The sequence below is a fragment of the Chrysemys picta genome, chromosome 5 (genome assembly GCF_011386835.1).
Source record: "Chrysemys picta bellii isolate R12L10 chromosome 5, ASM1138683v2, whole genome shotgun sequence".
In the NCBI taxonomy this organism is placed as follows: domain Eukaryota; kingdom Metazoa; phylum Chordata; order Testudines; family Emydidae; genus Chrysemys; species Chrysemys picta.
Window position 1 is genome coordinate 92,422,970 of NC_088795.1, and position 17,929 is coordinate 92,440,898.

Below are 17,929 nucleotides of genomic sequence, written 5' to 3' on the forward strand. Positions count from 1 at the left end.
AAAGCTGGACAAATTTATGAGTGTGATTTTTATGGTGGTTTTGCTTGTGATGGTGGGGGCAGGGCTTAGCAGGGGATCCCTTCCAGTTTGTCCTAAAGTTCATGCTTCCTGGCTTCGGGTGGTCATCTACAGGGGTCAGGAAAGGATTTCTCTTCTCCTCTCAGTGTATTCTGGGGAAGGGGTGGGAAGGTTGGCCTCATTCATCTGAAGCAGCAGAGATGGCCATGGTGGGAGATGGGTTTGGCCAGTGGTCTGAGTTGGCACTGAGCATTCTCTTTACCATGAGCTTAGCAGGCTGGTTCTTGCTCATATGCTCAATATCTAACTGATCACTGTACAGGGGGTTGGGAAGGAACTTTTCCCAGTTGTCTTGGCAGTGACCTTGGGTTTTTTTTTTCATCTTCCACTACAGTGTTGGGGACACTTGCTAGGATTATCTGGAGATATCTCACTTAATCATTTCCCTGCCATTGCAGGGGCCTTACATATTGGTCTTTCCTAGACTCTGAGTGTGGCATATAATAGTTTAGTCTCCTGTGGGCTGTAATACTTTGGTCTAATTTTGTTTGTTGGGTTTACTGGGCAGGAGTCTCATGGTGTTGGTGGCCTGTGATGTGTGGGAGGTTGGAATGGATGAGCCAATGGTCCCTTCTCACCTTAAACTTTAGGTAGACATACAACACTATTTCTATTAGTAGGTTACTTCATGTTTTGCTCCCTATAGTTCCTATCAGATACAGAGGTGTCTGGAAATTGTAGATGTAGCTTTCCTGTTTTATGTCTTGTAGTAAGAGGTAGTGTGGGCTAGTGGGGTGAGCATAGGACTGAGAGGCAAAGATCAACCAGTGATCATGCCATAAAGATAACTGAAAAGGCAAAGACTTTGAACTTGATAAGAAATAAGCAATCTTCCTTTATGATGACTGTCTTCAGTATAGCATAAAATGGGAAGTGTTAAAAAATTGGATTGAAACATTTCATCCTGAATATACTACTTTAAATGGATTTAAACTCATAGGTCCCTTACTAGATGCTACAAATGAAGAAACACAGGAAAAATTAAAAGTACTAAAAGGATCAACATTATGGTTAATGCAAGATGGACGCTCAAACATGAGAAATGACCAGATAATAGCTACAAACATCCAGACAGGGAAGAATGTGTTGATTCTACAGAATATTGTGTCCAAGATATAGAAGGTGCTATTCAGTAAAGCAGAGAAAAATATAACAGTAAGGAACTTGCCATTTTCTCAAACAGTGAAAATAAAAAACATGAGAGAATTTCTCAGGTGCAAGTATCTTTATTATTTATTGTTAATGTTTATTATGGTGTTGCCTAGGTGCCAACCAAAAATTGGGGGCCCATTGTGATAGGCACTCTACAAACACAAAAAAATAGTAGCCTTGAAGAGTTTTTAGTTTAAAGAACTTTAGTATGGGTAGAGGTTGGGCACACAGTTTAAATGTCATGAGAAAAAAGTAATGCCTAATGCAATCTTAAAGCACATTGTGGAAGTTCAAAATGTTGCATGCAGATACCATCAGCCTCATGGTCAGTTGCTTGGTTGGTTGCTTTGTTGATTTGATTCAAAAAGTTGCATTGGAAAACTGTCTTAAAATTTGCTCTGATTAGAAGGACTTCGATCAGAACACAGCACACATTTTTACACTTCTATTACTTAGCCAACATGGCTTCTTCCTTCTACAAAGTTCATAGGTTGAGCCCAGAACAAGAAGAAGAGGCTGAAACATGGCTATTATTGGAACATGATTCTAAGATCCTTCCTTGTCTACAGGCATTTAAATATGAAGATTCAAATTTCTACTCCAAAGCGGTTTGTGAAGGAGATTGTCTCTTAGTTCTCTGCATCAAAAATGGTGGAAAGTTGTGGCAGTTACAAAAGAAAGGAGAGTTGAATTCAAATTTTGACTAGCTAGCTCTCCCTCAATCAAAGCTTTAGCACGTTTTAATTGGTTTGGTTGAAACTTGGTAGTTGTCTTGATATTAAGAAAGCAAATCTGAATGGGAGGATTTAAAAGTTGATAGATTTACTAAATTAAGGGATTTTTAGGGGGGTTCTTTAATTGGTCATTCACTAGGTTTTGTTCTTTTTCAGACCATGAGAAAACAGCAACCCCAAATATTGGAAGCTTTTTACAGGTAGGGTACCAATTTTGGTCCATACACAGCAGACCTTCCTCATTCAAAATTCCTGCTGAAGTCTATCATAGCTGATGTACAGCTTTGGACATTAAAGTCTAGTCTACTGAGGCAGTTAATATTAATCAGACAACCTGTGTTATTACATACCCTATCAGAAAAGTGCCTTGAAATATTTAACTTTCACCTGAACTGTTCTCAGAGCATGGTGGACCATGCCACTGTGACTCAGAAACCTCTTAGTGCTACCTGGCAAGGGGCACAGAGTGGGTGCATAGAGGTTACAGGAATCTCCTGAGTCTGGCATGCACATTCTGATTCACCAAAGAATGTAATATGATGTCTCAGATAAAAACCGGTGTCACAGTTGTCATCAGTATCATTGCAACATGCACGTACAGATGTTGTGTAAAGAGTTATATGTGTATATACTGAAAATATGTTCTTAAAGTCTGTGTCTAGGTACTAGTCACCAGCAAAGCTGAAAAAAAAGTTTTGTGTCAGAGAAGAGATGTCTAGCCATAAACCTGTTTACCTGTAAATTGAGCATAGTCTCATTCACCACTCTGAACTGAATGCAAATGAAAAATTGTAAGAACTTCAGAAAGAAACTAAAACAAAGAGAGAAACAGTGGGAGAGGGGAACACTTCAAAGATTTGCTCTATGATTGGGGGTAAAGATACGCTGGTATTGCTCACCTCAGAAGCAAATGGACGGCAAATTTGCTTCATGAAAGTGGGGTCTCCACCAGGCTTGGCTGGAAATGCTTTAGAGAACTTTGGGTGAGAAACTTCTTTAGCAATAGGTTAACTGATTAGTTGAGTTTAGTTTCTAGAAAATGTGTTATGATTTTGTTTTATGTGTAGCCATTAGTTTCCAATATTTTCACTCACTATCACCTGAATATCTCTTCTTTTGATAGTAAACTTATTCTTGTTTTCACTATAAAATGTATCTAAGGCCTGTGGTGTTAAGCAGAGTGCTGGTCCTGAGTTGAATCTTACAAGCTGGTGTGCACTGTTCCTTTGGGGACAGGAGGCCTGGTAATTTTGTAACTGTTCAGTGGATAAGGGGCTGGACACTTCAGGGAGCTCTCCGAGAACTCAGAGGTTGGTGTGAAACCATTGCTACTACAGAGAAAGCGAGGCCTCAAAGGCAGTGCTTGTGCTGTCAGAGGTTGATGGTTTCAGGGACCTGATCCACAGCAGGCACAGACAAGACCCCCTTCATTCTAAGGGCAGGTGGTGGTGAGGTGCCTCACAACCCTCGGTATCCCTGGGGAACATCACAGCCACTGTGTTTTGTTAACGGGGCAACAGATCTAGGTCATATGGGAGGTGGTGGAAATAGTTCTGGAAATGTTCTCAGCAATTTAAAAAAAATATTAACTACAGAGAAGAGGCTGTTAAAGGAAATGTGCCCTATTTAGCAGGGAGGCTGAAATGGATAAAGGGAAAATTTATTCATAATTGAATGGAATTATGTTAACCAGTGCTGGTTAGCAGGAACATTTTAGAAGAGGTGGTGATGAACCAAAGAGTGAATGAATTCAGCCTGTTCAGAAAAGTATATATCTTGAACATTAAAAGCTTTATAAATCTTCATAGGCTAAATGTAGTTGAAGAAGCAGAGGGGTGAGCAGAATTTGTCCCCTGATATTTTAGGATGATATTACTGTAGTAGGTAAACATTGGGGTTGTCTTTTTTCTTCATCTTATGTAACAGCTGAATAATGATTTATTTTCTAAGTATTGTTTAATAGTTGCTTAACTATGTTCATTTACCTTGGAGGAGGAGATATTAAGGTCCATTATAATTTATAAGAAAATAAGATATAAAAATTCAGTTTACAATAAAATTCCAGTTCTGTGCTTGTATTACAAGAAGTGCATACTATAGCCTATAAAATGTATTGTGTTGCTTCATGTCTTTTGCAGAGCTCGAAGGCTAAACTTCAGGGTTTCAAATAAACTATTTTAGTCCTATCTTTACTCAGTGAATAACCTTAGAGCATCTATAATCTCAGTGGTGTAAGATGGGTAACAAACAGTTCAATCCCTAATAAAATTGTAAGGCATATCATACTTGTGCCTCATAGCTCACGTACTTTGCACTTTATTGCTGTAAAACCGTTAGCAGATGGAAGTGAGACATTATTGGAATCCAGTGCAGTGATGTGAAACAGCAATATACTGGTAGTATGTTATCTTTGATTAAATTATAGTTGGCACATGGAAACAGTACTATTTGGCTAACCTTACTGTTATTCCTTTTAACAAGGGAATTTGCTGACAATAGCCTCTTTGTGAGTCTGGAGTTTTTGGATAAAGCTCTTATATATTTAATCTCAATTTTTGTTATAGACAGAAAACTCAAAACACTTAATTTGAATTCATGGGCAGGTCTCTTTATATGTCTGGTTGTTATTACAGCTTAAAGGTAATTCTAAAAGTTTAAATGAAAACAGAAGTGTGTTGATCTTGTAAGAATGTTACAATTAAATCCAATTTTATTATGTTATTGTAAAATTGCAAATAGTGAATATCAACTTCATCAGATACTCATAGACTTTAAGGCCAGAAGTCTGTTGGTTAATAAAATGAAATTGTATTAGCTCTTTATTAATTTGCTCTTACTTTACATAGTTTGTGGCCTGTTTTCCTATGATCAGTTATGGTAAACATTGATGCACTGATGCATATCCATCATATTTTAGCTTCAGGAAGTTCAAGGGTTTAAACTAAACTTGCATTGTCTTTCACGTATTGTAATTATTTTCATGTAATTCCTTTGAAACTTGGATTGGCTTTAAAAATGGGAGGATCATGATTTTGTGGTATGAGAAATTGACAAAAATAGCATCTTAGACTGCTTACTTAAAAATAATGAAAGTTTTGGTTCTGGATTATCAGAAATACATAGTTTCAACCCGTTATAATTAGGATGACACTTTCTAATGTTTAGGAGAGGGTAATACATCACAATATCTGCAAGAGACTTCTGACCCCCAGGTTGTCATATAACATGTTGAGGCCCTTTTAGGCATGTATCTTGAGATAAAAGACAGGCAAGATGTATCCAAAAATACCTCCATCAGTGTTTACTGATTATCCACTAACCAATAGTAGACATAAAGCTAAGTCAGTGTTCCTGTTATATAGCAATAAACTGTACTCTACCTAGAGATGCATCAAAGCCAACTGACAACACTGGGGGCATCACTGTGTCCTACGAAAAGGAAATGGAGCTTTGCCACTTTTTGGTCTCCGCTGAAAGTGACACAATATCATTACAAGTACACATGGATGCTTCTTTTATTCATTGGATCAAGAAAGTCTGTTACATCTTTGTAGTAATTATTTTTATTTTACATTTTCTCACCAGAAGAAAAATCTCATTGTACAGCAAAAAAGGACAACTCAATGAAACCAATACCTCCACGTAAATGGAGGCAGCTGAATTGTGGCATCAGTGGCATGAAAATGAATGCTACATAGCCATTGACAACACCAATGATAGGGGAGAGAATAGTTTACTGATCTTAAAAGCATAGTATTAAAGCTACATGAGATAAATAACCTGCAAGAAGATACAGAGCAATCAAACGTACTCAATGTAGAAAAGATTCACTAAAAATTGTGCACCAAAATGTGACTTATGAAACAGAAACTATGTCTTTAGATTTACAAAGCACTACAATAGATAGATGTTAACCCTATGAGAGCTGTGCAAATTTGGTTTGGCTAGATTCCATGCTCTAGATGAGTTGTACAATAAATAATAGTGTGACCTGTATGTAAGTGACTATCAATACATGCTTGAAGAAACAGAAATGGCTCCTATGGCACTCTTGCAACATGATAGAGGACTGGAAATATTTGCCTTATGTGCCCAAGAAATGGTGGCCTGTTCTACTTGCCAATGTTTATTAAGTGTACGTATGCAGCAAAAGGAAGACACCTGCAAGTCAGACAACATTGCCATAATTGTGCTTAACCATATGTTCACAAAGGGGACTATCCCACATGAGTTAGGGTCCTACCAAATTCACAGTCCATTTTGGTCAATTTCACGGTCATAGGATTTTTAAAATAGTAAATTACAGTGTTGTAATTGTAGGGGTCCTGACCCAAAAAGGTGTTGTGGGGGGTTGCAAGATTACTGTAGGGGGGGCTGTGGTACTGCTACCCTTATTTCGGCGCTGCCGCAGGCAGTTGCATTGCCTTCAGAGCTGGGCAGCTGGAGAGTGACGGCTGGGCAGCTGGGAGCCCAGCTCTGAAGGTAGAGCTGCTGCCAGCAGAAGTAAGGATGGCAGGGTATGGTATTGCCACCTTTACTTCTGTGCTGCTGCCTGCAGAGCTGGTCCCTCAGTCAGCAGCTGCCACTCTCCGGCCACCCAGCTCTGAAGGCAGCTGCACAGAAGTAAGGATTGCTGTTCCACAACCCCCCCCAAAAATAACCTTGCGACCTCCCCCCACAACTTCCTTTTCGGTCAGGACCCCCAGTTTGAGAAATTCTGGTCTCCCCCGTGAAATTGGTGTTGTAGAAGGTAAAAGTACACAAAAGACCAGATTTCATGGTCTGTGATGCGTTTTTCATGGCCGTGAATTTGGTAGGACCCTACACATGAGAGTGAACCTATGGCATTTGTGGAAATAAATGTTTTTCTGAGGGGCAACAAATGCTAGCCCTGTTTTCAATAACTATTTGTAAATAACACCTGTTTAAAAACAACACAACAAAAAAACCAAACAAAATGCAGATGCAATCTCACCATCATCTGCTTTTGATACGTTCCATCCTATCCACTACTCTTTATCTATTCATTATCTATTTTGATTTTAAGCCTTCTGGGTAAACGGCTGTGTCTCCTGGTCTGCAATGTACAGTGCCTAGCAGAGAAAGAGCACCTTGGATCAGTATGTCACAGCAAGAAGCCAACTGACAGTCATGTCATCACAAATTTTCAAACTTCTGATTTTCACATAGGAGACACAGAGAAAATGCAGTTTCAGAAAAATTCACTGTGTAGGGACTGACTTAAAGTCTGAAGAAGAAGAAGCTGCCTTTGTGTTAACAGCCTACCAAGATGAAAAGGCCCCAAAACAAATATGCAATTAATAGATACAAGCATGGAGTCACTGATAATCTGGGTCAACTGTAAATCTGATTTAGGAAATGCATCATCTTTATCTGCAGAACAAAACCAGACTAGTTTCAAAGACAAAGATTTAACATGTTCTGCTGAGAGTTGTGCCCCATGCCGGGCTTGTTCAAAATAAGTGACAAAGGAAGGATCAACTGCAAAACCTATACTCTACATCACCAAATGATTTCGTGTGTGGAAATATTGATACCACTGTCAGGTTGTTCCTTATGCATAATAAAAAAGGTGGCAACCTTTGTTGACCAAAACACTATGGATGTTGGTATTAAGTCTCCTAGTAAAGTACCTCACCATGTTTCATAACTTGAGTGGGAAAAATAAAGGACTTCCAGATTTATTTATACAAAGGTAAGACAGCCACACCTGTATCCCAGAACACAGAAGAGAATGAGAGAACTATCTGAAAGGAACAAGAAAAATACAAAAGCAAGACATTATTAAAAAGATCTACCCTGTGGGGTTCTAAAGCTGTAGATGTCTTCAAAGCACAAAACGAAGATGCAGTGCACATTTGTATGGTCATGCATTCTCCAAATGTAACATTTTAAAGTGGACCATCGTATGACACTGAATCTGGATGGACCTGCACACTACATTTTTAATGGAATTGGAATCAAGACCCCACTTAAAAAAGTGTTATAGTAACACAGACTATAACCCTAATCCAGGGGTCGGCAACCTTTCAGAAGTGGTGTGCCGAGTCTTCATTTATACACTCTAATTTAAGGTTTCATGTGCCATCAATACATTTTAACGTTCTTTAGAAGGTCTCTCTATAAGTCTATATATTATATAACCAAACTACTGTTATATGTAAAGTAAACAAGGTTTTCAAAATGTTTCAGAAGCTTTATTTAAAATTAAATTAAAAGCAGGTCTTATCAGTTTAGTGTGATCCTTGCCCTTGCTTTTCCTTGCTGAGTTTTCCAATGTCTGGCACGTATTTGGATACTTTAAGCTGCACACAGGCTTCTGAGTGATCAGTTGTTAACCAGCTGGCAGAAGGTCAGCGGCTGGAACCCCAGATCGGCAGCTAAGGTGAGTGGAGCTGGCAGCTGGTAGGGCTGAGCAGGGCCAGAGGCCTGGACCCTGTCTGGCAGAGGGCCTGCGCTGGAACTCCAACCAGAAGCAAGGTGAGTGGGGCTGCGGCGGGGACCCTGGCTGGCAAGGGGCCAGCAGCCGGAACCCCAGAGCAGCGACTGTACTGCTCAGCCCGGCCCCGCTCTGGGGTTCCAGCCACCGGCTCCTGTTAGCCAGGTCTCAGCCTGCTGCCAGCCTGGGGTTCCTTCACTCAGGCCACCAGCGGGCGCTGAGTGGGGCCAGCGGCGTGGACCCCAGCTGGCAAGGGGCCAGCAGCTGGAACCCCAGAGCAGCGACTGAGCGGCTCAGCCCGCCCCCCCCCCCCCCTCTGGAGTTTCGGCTGCTGGCTCCTGCCAGCCGGGGTCTCAGCCCGCTGCCAACCTGGGGTTCCTTCACCCAGGCCAGCAGCGGGCGCTGAGTGGGATCGGCGGTGGGACCTCGGCTGGCAGGAGCCAGCGGCGGAAACCCCAGAGGGGCGGCGGGCTGAGTGGCTCTGCCCGCCGCTGTGTGCCATCAAAAATCGGCTCGCATGCCACCTTTGGCACATGTGCCGTAGGTTGCCGACCCCTGCCCTAATCCATATCATCATGATTTCCACTCATATTGGATTGCACCATGCCCAAGGTGATCCTTTAAGTATAGTCAGCTATAGAAGTTGTCTAAAGCATTATCAGACAGATAATCAGACCTGTGACTAATATACTGACCTATTACGATGACGTGCTTGTCTTTGGAACAACTTGCCAAGAACACAGTGAAGCACTCAAAAATGTCTGAAAACACATGACTTTAATGCTAAATGAGGATGTGTACATTTTAAAAAGCCAACTGAAATCCTCTGTGCATATATTTTTTCAGTCAGCTCATTTCCCTAGAGGTCATAGAATCATAGAATATCAGGGTTGGAAGGAACCTCAGGAGCTCATCTAGTCCAACCCCCCCTGCTCAAAGCAGGACCAATCCCCAACTAAATCATCCCAGCCAGGGCTTTGTCAAGCCTGACCTTAAAAACCTCTAAGGAAGAAGATTCCACCACCTCCCTAGGTAACCCATTCCAGTGCTTCACCACCCTCCTAGTGAAAAAGTTTTTCCTAATATCCAACCTAAACCTCCCCCACTGTAACTTGAGACCATTACTCCTTGTTCTGTCAGCTGGTACCACTGAGAATAGTCTAGATCCATCTTCTTTGGAACCTCTTTCGTGGCATCTGGCCTTCCTGCTGCTGCCTGGGTATCTCAGGGGCTTGTACCCACCTCTGAGTTCCAGGGGTCAGTGCAGGAATAAGATGTGTTGGTACTTTTCCAGGCTCTGCCCACAACCAAGCTTCACCCCTTCACTCAAAACAAGCTAGGAGATGGCTCAGCCAAGCAATGGTGTAGATTTCCAGTCATTTTATAGACATAGGTAGTACTTAATTTCACTTTAAATTTTGCAACTCTGGCTTCTCCACTTCAGTTTCTTCTAAAATCATGATTAAAAAGCACATGCGGAGGAAAGTATATAATTTTATTTATGTACATGTAACAGGACAGCCTCCTTCTGAATGCCTCCTCATGGCTAGGGGTGGCTCTGCAGCAGCCTGCTTCATTTCCCCCCTTGGTTCCTTGAGGGAAAAAAAAGCTTTCACAAGTCTAATAACAGCCTTTCTTAGGGTTTAGTTTTATTTACATAAAGTTCAAAATAAGCTCAAAAAGATCATTCACCCTAGTCTTAAAATGAGCACAGCCCCTCCTCCCTGAGGTATCGTGTGTGACTGTTCTGTAAGCCGTTAAAAAAGATACGTCTGCTCTGCCTTTTTTGCCTTCTCACAGAAGGAAAACAAAACTTCCAGCAGTATCTTTCTACCTAGCCACAGTTCCCTTCCTCAGGGACCACTGCAGGAGACTTCCTGCAGCTTCACACTACAATCACCCTTTGGCTGTCCACACACCTGTTTGGGCCCATTGCTGTGTCTAGACATTTTGGATGACAGTTGTGGTGTACAGTGCTTCTTTTGATGGGACAAAACTTGTGACTCTGCCTTTTCCATGGGGACCTTGCCACTGGGCCATGTGTTTGTAACTATAAGGCTAAATTGCTGCATTGCACTTTAAGGGCGACCCCTGAAAAGGATTCAGAATTGTCAGTCAGTGCAGATTGAATAAGGCATTCTGAGCACAGAACATCAGTGCTCCATTTTCTGTACTGGATTCCTGCTAACTTGTGAGGGAACGTGGGGTTCTAGTTCTAATCCTCCATTTGGTATGGGAACGTGTTATCTGAGGGATTGTCTCCCTTCCTGTGTTCCTGTAACCGATGGAGTGTTGTTATGGGGGATAGAGAGATTTTCCTCAGCAGGGAAGTATTCTTATGGACTTCAGAGTGTACTTCTAGGAGCCTACTCCTTCCATGGCTGTAGAAGAGCCAGAGTCTGAGGGCAATATAAGAACGATTTGGGTATTTTTGGTCAAGTTTTTGATTGATCTTTAAGCAGTAATATAGAATAGGAGGGTTTTTTTAAGTGAGCAGAAGGGTTTGTACCTCTGTAGAGACCTGGTAGATATTTCTAGAATACATGAACTAACTTCACACAGACTATTCACAGAACAGCTAAGAAGTTACAACTTTCATTGTTGTTAAGCTAAACTGGATTCAAACCATTAACTTTGAAGTGAAAGTCTTTCTGTTTCATTATGAGTTCCCTGAATCATCTGCTACTCTTCCACTAGTCTTTCTTCACCATAAACTTTAGACCAAGCCTCCAGTATTGTCATTACTTTATTTGTACAGCCTAAGAGTTTTTGCCCAAATATGTTTAATATTACGCTTTTAAAAAAATGGTACAAGGGTTTATTCCTGGAAGACAAATCACTTCCCCTTTTCCTCCACCTAAAGCTAATATAGGTCATTATTTGTGCATTTAATATTTTTATCTTTAATGTGTATTCTTGCATTTGTTGTTTTCAAAGCTGTTATAAAGTTATTTGAACACAACTCTGATAAAGGAAAAAATAAATTATTTCAACAGAAGTTATTGTTTGGCTACGAGGCTTGTATAACTTGTAGTTTTGGGAACTTCATTTGATGCCCAGTAATTTCCAGGTGGAATTCAAATGTTGGTTTTAGCCTGCATGGTCCTAAAAGTTTTGGGGCCCAGTTTTGTGGGAAATAGATTATTTTCTTTGGACATATAGCCAAAGCTGAGATCAGCAGAGGCTCTTGAGCTGATTCTCCTTCACTCCAAACAACAAAATTGCTGTTAAGATGTTCCTTGAGAGGGGTCCTCAGACTGGAATTCACTCCCCTCATTCTGCCAGAGCTCGGATCTGTTAACATTTCAGACATATTGCAAAACCCCTTTTTTTCTTCCCAGGCATTTGGGAAGTGGGTGGGCTGAGGTTTGGAGGTATTGTCTTTGTTATTTTGCCTTCTGCAGAGACGTTTTCATTTATTACCATGTTTACTAGGGCATGTTTGTATATTTATTGCTGGAGTGGGATTTAATCCGGTCTATTAATTTTCATAATAAATATCTTAATGTAGCGGCGGCCAGAGTCTGAGATGAGTGCTTGTTTGTTTTACAAACATAAATAAATGGTTGCCTCCTCCTGTATCCCTTGTCAAAGTTCACTTCCTAATCTCTACTTAGTTTTTAACTTTTGTGCAAGAAAGGATATTCTTAACTTATTTGTATCCCTTAGAAAGACAGTATGGACTCTACCTCCGTTATATAGGAGGACTTTAGAATTAGGCAGCTACTTTGCTAGCCTAATATAGGCCCTGATCCTGCAATTTGTTCCTTGTGGTCAGACGCCTGTGTCCATACAGAACCCCTTCAAAAAGCAGCGAAGTTCTGCGTAGGTCCAGTGTTCTGGAGCTGAGTATGGACAAAAAGGAGCAGAAAGGGAAGCGGCGGGGGGGGGAGGGTGTCGTCAGAGGGGTGTACACACACTTTAGGCAGATAGAGAGAAAAATGTATGGAAATTGTAAATATTACAGGTGAAATCCCGGCTCCATTGAATTCAATGGAACTCTTGCCATTGGCTTAATGGGGCCAGGATTTCACCCTACGATTTCATGTGCTGTGGAACTTTCCCTTTTTACTATTCTAGAGCTAACAGAGATATTATACATTAAAAATGCTGAATGGATCGCAAAGGAACAGACCCAATAATGAATCTGGATTAATTTGTATAAAGAATAGTATAAATAATAGAATGAGATTAAATTATGTTTTCTAACTTGAAATCAGAGGTCTTGATGATCCCCATATTTGACTATATTGTGGGAGGAGGAGAGGAGGACTTGCAGCTTCATGTTTTCTCAATTGTAGCAAGTTATCAGATTTTGAATGAGCTACTATATATCATGTCTGCTAAAGGTAAAAATGTATTCTTTATCAAAGGTATGTTGCAAAGCATCATGGGGTGACATTTTCCAATCACCATCTAAATCTGCCTGACAAAGCTTTAAAAGAAATAAAACACAACTAAAAGTTCCAGTGTTTAGTCTAAAAACACATATGGCTGAGGTTGCTGTTTTAGGCTATGTGAACTAACTGTAGAAGTCTTTTGTCAGCTCTTCATCCCACTAAAGCCTTGTCAGCATGAGTAATGTGTTAATTTGCTGACTTTTTGCCTTGATGTTTTGAGTTAAGTTTCCTATAAAGAGTTTGTATTTTTTTGTTTTAATGCCTTTCCATATTTTAAAGATACATTTGGAGAACTGTATCTCCAGTGCTTGCTCTTTAGAATCACTGGGAGTAAAAGGAAATCCTTTCAAGATTGTATCTTTGTGAAGAAATCTGACCTGGTCTGCACTACAGAGTTTTGTCAACAAAAGTTATGCCGACATACAGCAACCGCTTTAATTAAACCACTGTCTACACTATGCTCCTTGTATTGGCAGAATGCATCCACATTAGCAGCTCTTACATTGACACAGAGCAGTGCACTGTGGGTAGCTATCCCGCTGTGCAACTGGACACAGGGAGCTTTGGGAAGGGGTTGCAATGCTTCATGGGACAGGTTCAGCGTCACATGATGCAGGTTTCTTAATCCTGTCGTTCCATAGGCCTCCTACTATATTGCCAGGTGCTTTTCAACTGAAATGTGGGGGATGAGTGTGTATGGAGGGGGGGGAGTGTATGACAGGGAGTGTGTGTGTGGGGGGAGGAGAAGTGTGTCAGCATGCTGACTCTTTAAATTCAGACAGCAGATGGAAGCACACACCCACACACGCAGTCTCTGCCTACCTGCCACTGTTCCTAGTGCTGGAGAGAGCAGGATTCCAATGATTTGCTGGTTGCTGCCGTATGGTCAGCTGTCTGAACTTCCCGAAGCTTTGAAAGGGGAGGGGCATGTGCCTGTGTAGCTGGAATGCAGGGCAGCCAAGTTCAGAATAATGAGCAGAGTGGTCACGGCGGGCATTGTGGGATACTGGGGGAAGCCAGTGATGTCGACATAACAAATGGCAGCGTCTACATTGACGGTTTGTCGCTTTAACTTTGTCGCTGAAAGATTTTGCCTCTTGGCGTGGTGGGGTTTTTTGGTCAGAAAAAACAGGAGAGTTTTGCCAACAAAAGTAACATTGTAGTGTGTATGCCTCCACTGTTTTGTCTCCACTGTTTTGCCGACAAAACTGTGCAGTGTAAACAAGGCCTTAGAGAGAAGAAAAGAGATGAGGGGCCCTGTAAACTGGTGAAGTGGCCAAACAGGAAAACAAAGATACAGTTGCCATCACCAGGGTCCTTTCCTTAAGGAAAATTATAAATTATAAAAAAAAATCAAGATAACATAAATAATACTTAATAACAGAAAAGCCTTACTTTCATTTCAGCTAACTACCATGATCCAGGGTGTGGAGCCCTATCTAACTATTACTATAATACCAATACTATACCAAGTATTCTCCCAATTTGATCTTCCAAACCACTCTTAGGCCTGGTCTGAACTAGGAAAATTACTCATTGCTAATAATATGCCATGAAATGGTACAAGCATGGTGTATCCTGGTCTACGCGTTGCAGTTGACCCATGTTCAGAATGATTCAGCTGTGCACATTGATGATACCTGTTATCAGCAAGGGGTAATGCTCCTAGAGTAGATCAGATCTTATAGATCTCCCCACTCTTCTCTTACATTAAGGGGACGATTGTGTACTGTGTACAATGCATGTATATATGAACAATGGGTGAAATCATACTGTCTTGTTCAGTGATCTCCTCAACTCACATAAGCTGAGAACGGTCAAATCCCTTGGAGGTTTCTCTTCTGTGATGTGTTTCAGGAAATGATATGGGTGATTTAGTAAGTTGTACTCTTCCTCTGAGTCAATACTGAACCAAATGTTGTCCTAGCCAGGTGCCATGGGACACTGTGCTGCTGGACGGTGCAGTGTTATGGACAAGGTGTAAGACTAAGGAGCCCTCTGCATGTGCTCATTAAAATTCCCACCGTAATTTCCCCAAGAGTAGAAGTGTTAGCCCAGTGTCCGGGAGAGGTATTGGAGTGATTTCGGTAGCTTACTTAAATTTCCCCATATGTTTGAATGAGAGAAGTTACTTTTCACTTTGTGTCTTAAATTGCTCTTTGGCATTGCTGTATTTTGTTAAATATCAGCCAAGTGCCTTATCTAAAATGACTGCACTTCAATCATGGATGAAGTGACTCCTGTAGAAAAGAACTATGCAGTCCAAACTTGCTAGTGTTAACACGCAGGGCAAAACTCCCGTTGATTGCAGTGGAATCAGGAACAGGCCCATAGCTGTGAAACTTATTTTCTGAATGAAAAGCATCGCATAAATATAATCCATCGTCATTAAAAATGTTTGTTCAGCTATTTATGATTATTCACTGTTGTGAAATGGTAATATGCTCTGTTTTTCTTTTAACAGGTAGAGTCACCCCAGAACAGCTCAGTTCATACATTAAGCTTTTCAAAAACAATTCCAAAGCTCTCAGGAACCACTGTGGACTTCTACAGCTTGTGCTGGCCACAATCCAGGCTTTAAAACACCCCCAGAATGCCAAATGGGACAGCTTCTTAGCCTTTGAAAGGCTACTTTTGCAGGTACAATATTATATAAGCTTACTTAACTTTATACTAAGTAAACAATGTAATTTTTACGTAGTTAGTTTTAAATATTTTTGCCCAATTTTATTTTTGCATAATTTGTTTGGGCTATATGATATTATTAAAAAGCTACCTCCTGAACTTATGTTTTTCATACATTTCAAGCTATTTAAAAGAATGGGAAACTACACAATTAATATTTTTGTAGTTTTTAATTCTAATAATTTTAGACCCAAAATTAAATATTACAGATGAAGGTACATAAAATAATTTGAATTGTGATTGGAACATTTGCATACTAAATTGCAAGATGACAGCATAGATTTATGTCACTGGTTAGGATCACTATTAAGCTTTAAAATAATAACGATAAATAATGGGCTTATGGAGCCAAGACACAGTCAAATTCAGAGATGACTTAAAGTGGTAAGTTATATACCTTTATGTGAGTGTAAGCTTGTGTAATTTACATATTGAGTGGGTGAGATTTAATAGGGAAAGCCACCATTAGGAGAACGTGATATTAATTTGTTCCCTCACACATTCATACTGTCACTGACAACTTCTTACAATTTCCTGTTGGAAGTGACACTCTAACCAATATGTAATTTATATTTCTATCTATGCTACCACTGAACTTTAAGAGTAGATGGTATAGTGAACAGACTGTATCCTGCTTAGCTTGGATACAGCAGGGGTTTTCAAAAGAGTCTAAGGGAGTTAGGTGCAGGTAGTGTAAAGTGGGTGGCTTAACTCTTATAGGCCCTCTTCAAATTATCACTCTCTGGAGCACGGCAGAGTGAGCACACAATTAATGTCTTGGATAATAGAGTGGAGAGTATGCTTATAAAATTTTCAGATGGGGGGATTGCAAGCACCTGGGAGGACAGGATTACAATTCAACATGACTTTGACAAATTGGAGAATTGATCTGAAATCAACAAGATGAAAATTAATAAAGACAAGCGCAAAATGGACAGGCAGCTAATATGGAGATATACCTGTCTCATAGAGCTGGAAGGGACCCTGATAGGTCATCGAGTCCAGCCCCCTGGCTTCACTAGCAGGACCAAGTACTGATTTTGCCCCAGATCCCTAAGTGGCCCCCTCAAGGCTTGAACTCACAACCCTGGGTTTAGCAGGCCAATGCTCAAACCACTGAGCTATCCCTCAAATGCACAGCTACAAAATGGGAATAACAGGCTAGGTGGCACTACTGCTGAAAAGGGTCTGTGTGTGGGGGGAGCTATGGTGGATCACAAATTGAATATGAGTCAATAATGCGATGTAGTTGCTTAAAAAGCTAATATTGTTCTGGGGTGTAATTGTCCCAGGCCATGTCTACACTACGAGAGTAGTTCGATTTTACTTAAATCGAATTTTTGGAATCGATATTGCAAAGTCGAACGTGTGTGTCCACACTAAGGACAGTAATTCGACTTTGTGAGTCCACACTAACGGTGAAAGCGTCGACATTCGAAGCGGTGCACTGTGGTCAGCTATCCCACAGTTCCCACAGTCCCCGCTGCCCATTGGAATTCTGGGTGTAGCCCCAAAAGCCTTCTGGGTAAAAAAAATGTGTCCAGGGTGCTTTTGGGTAACTGTCGTCATCTGTCCATCACTCCCGCCCTCCCTCCCTGAAAGCGCCGGCGGGAAATCAGTTCGCGCACTTTTCTAGTCAGTGACAGCGCGGACGCCACAGCACTGCGAGCATGGAGCACGCTGCGACCATCGCTGCATTTGTGGCCGCTCTCAACGCCTCGCAGCTTATCATACACCGTTCCCTGAGGCAGATGCAGATAAGTCAGGCGAGGAGGCTACGGCACTGTGGTGAGGGCCTGAAGTCTGAGAGTAGCACAGACCTCTCAGAAAGCACGGGACCCAGTGCCGAGGACATCACGGTGGCAATGGGTCATGTTGATGCCATGGAACGGCGATTCTGGGCACGGGAAACAAGCACTGAGTGGTGGGACCGCATAGTGCTGCAGGTCTGGGATGAATCCCAGTGGCTGCGAAACTTTCGCATGCGGAAGGGAACTTTCCTGGAACTTTGTGAGTTGCTGTCCCCTGCCCTGAAGCGCAATGACACCCGGATGCGAGCAGCCCTGACTGTCCAGAAGCGAGTGGCGATAGCCCTCTGGAAGCTTGCAACGCCAGACAGCTACCGGTCAGTCGTGAACCAGTTTGGGGTGGGCAAATCTACCGTGGGGGTTGTTGTGATGCAAGTAGCCAAGGCAATTGTTGATGTACTGCTGCCAAAGACAGTGACCCTGGGAAACGTGGAGGCGATCATAGATGGCTTCGCAGCGATGGGATTCCCAAACTGCGGTGGGGCCATCGATGGAACTCACATCCCTATCCTGGCACCGGACCACCAGGCCACCCAGTACATTAACCGAAAGGGCTACTTTTCCATGGTGCTGCAAGCACTGGTGGACCACAGGGGACGTTTTACCAACATC

The 17,929-nt window shown here is 41.6% G+C and overlaps 1 protein-coding gene across 2 annotated transcripts in view; it reads left to right on the plus strand.

The window, feature by feature from the left end:
* Positions 1–17,929, plus strand: part of SCFD2 (sec1 family domain containing 2) — a 305,085-nt gene that overhangs the window by 59,451 nt on the left and 227,705 nt on the right. For both annotated transcript variants that reach the window (XM_042841892.2, XM_005299175.4), the window contains exon 4: positions 15,289–15,464. In XM_042841892.2, coding sequence (XP_042697826.1) covers positions 15,289–15,464 — 176 coding nt within the window. The remainder of the gene's footprint in view (positions 1–15,288; positions 15,465–17,929) is intronic.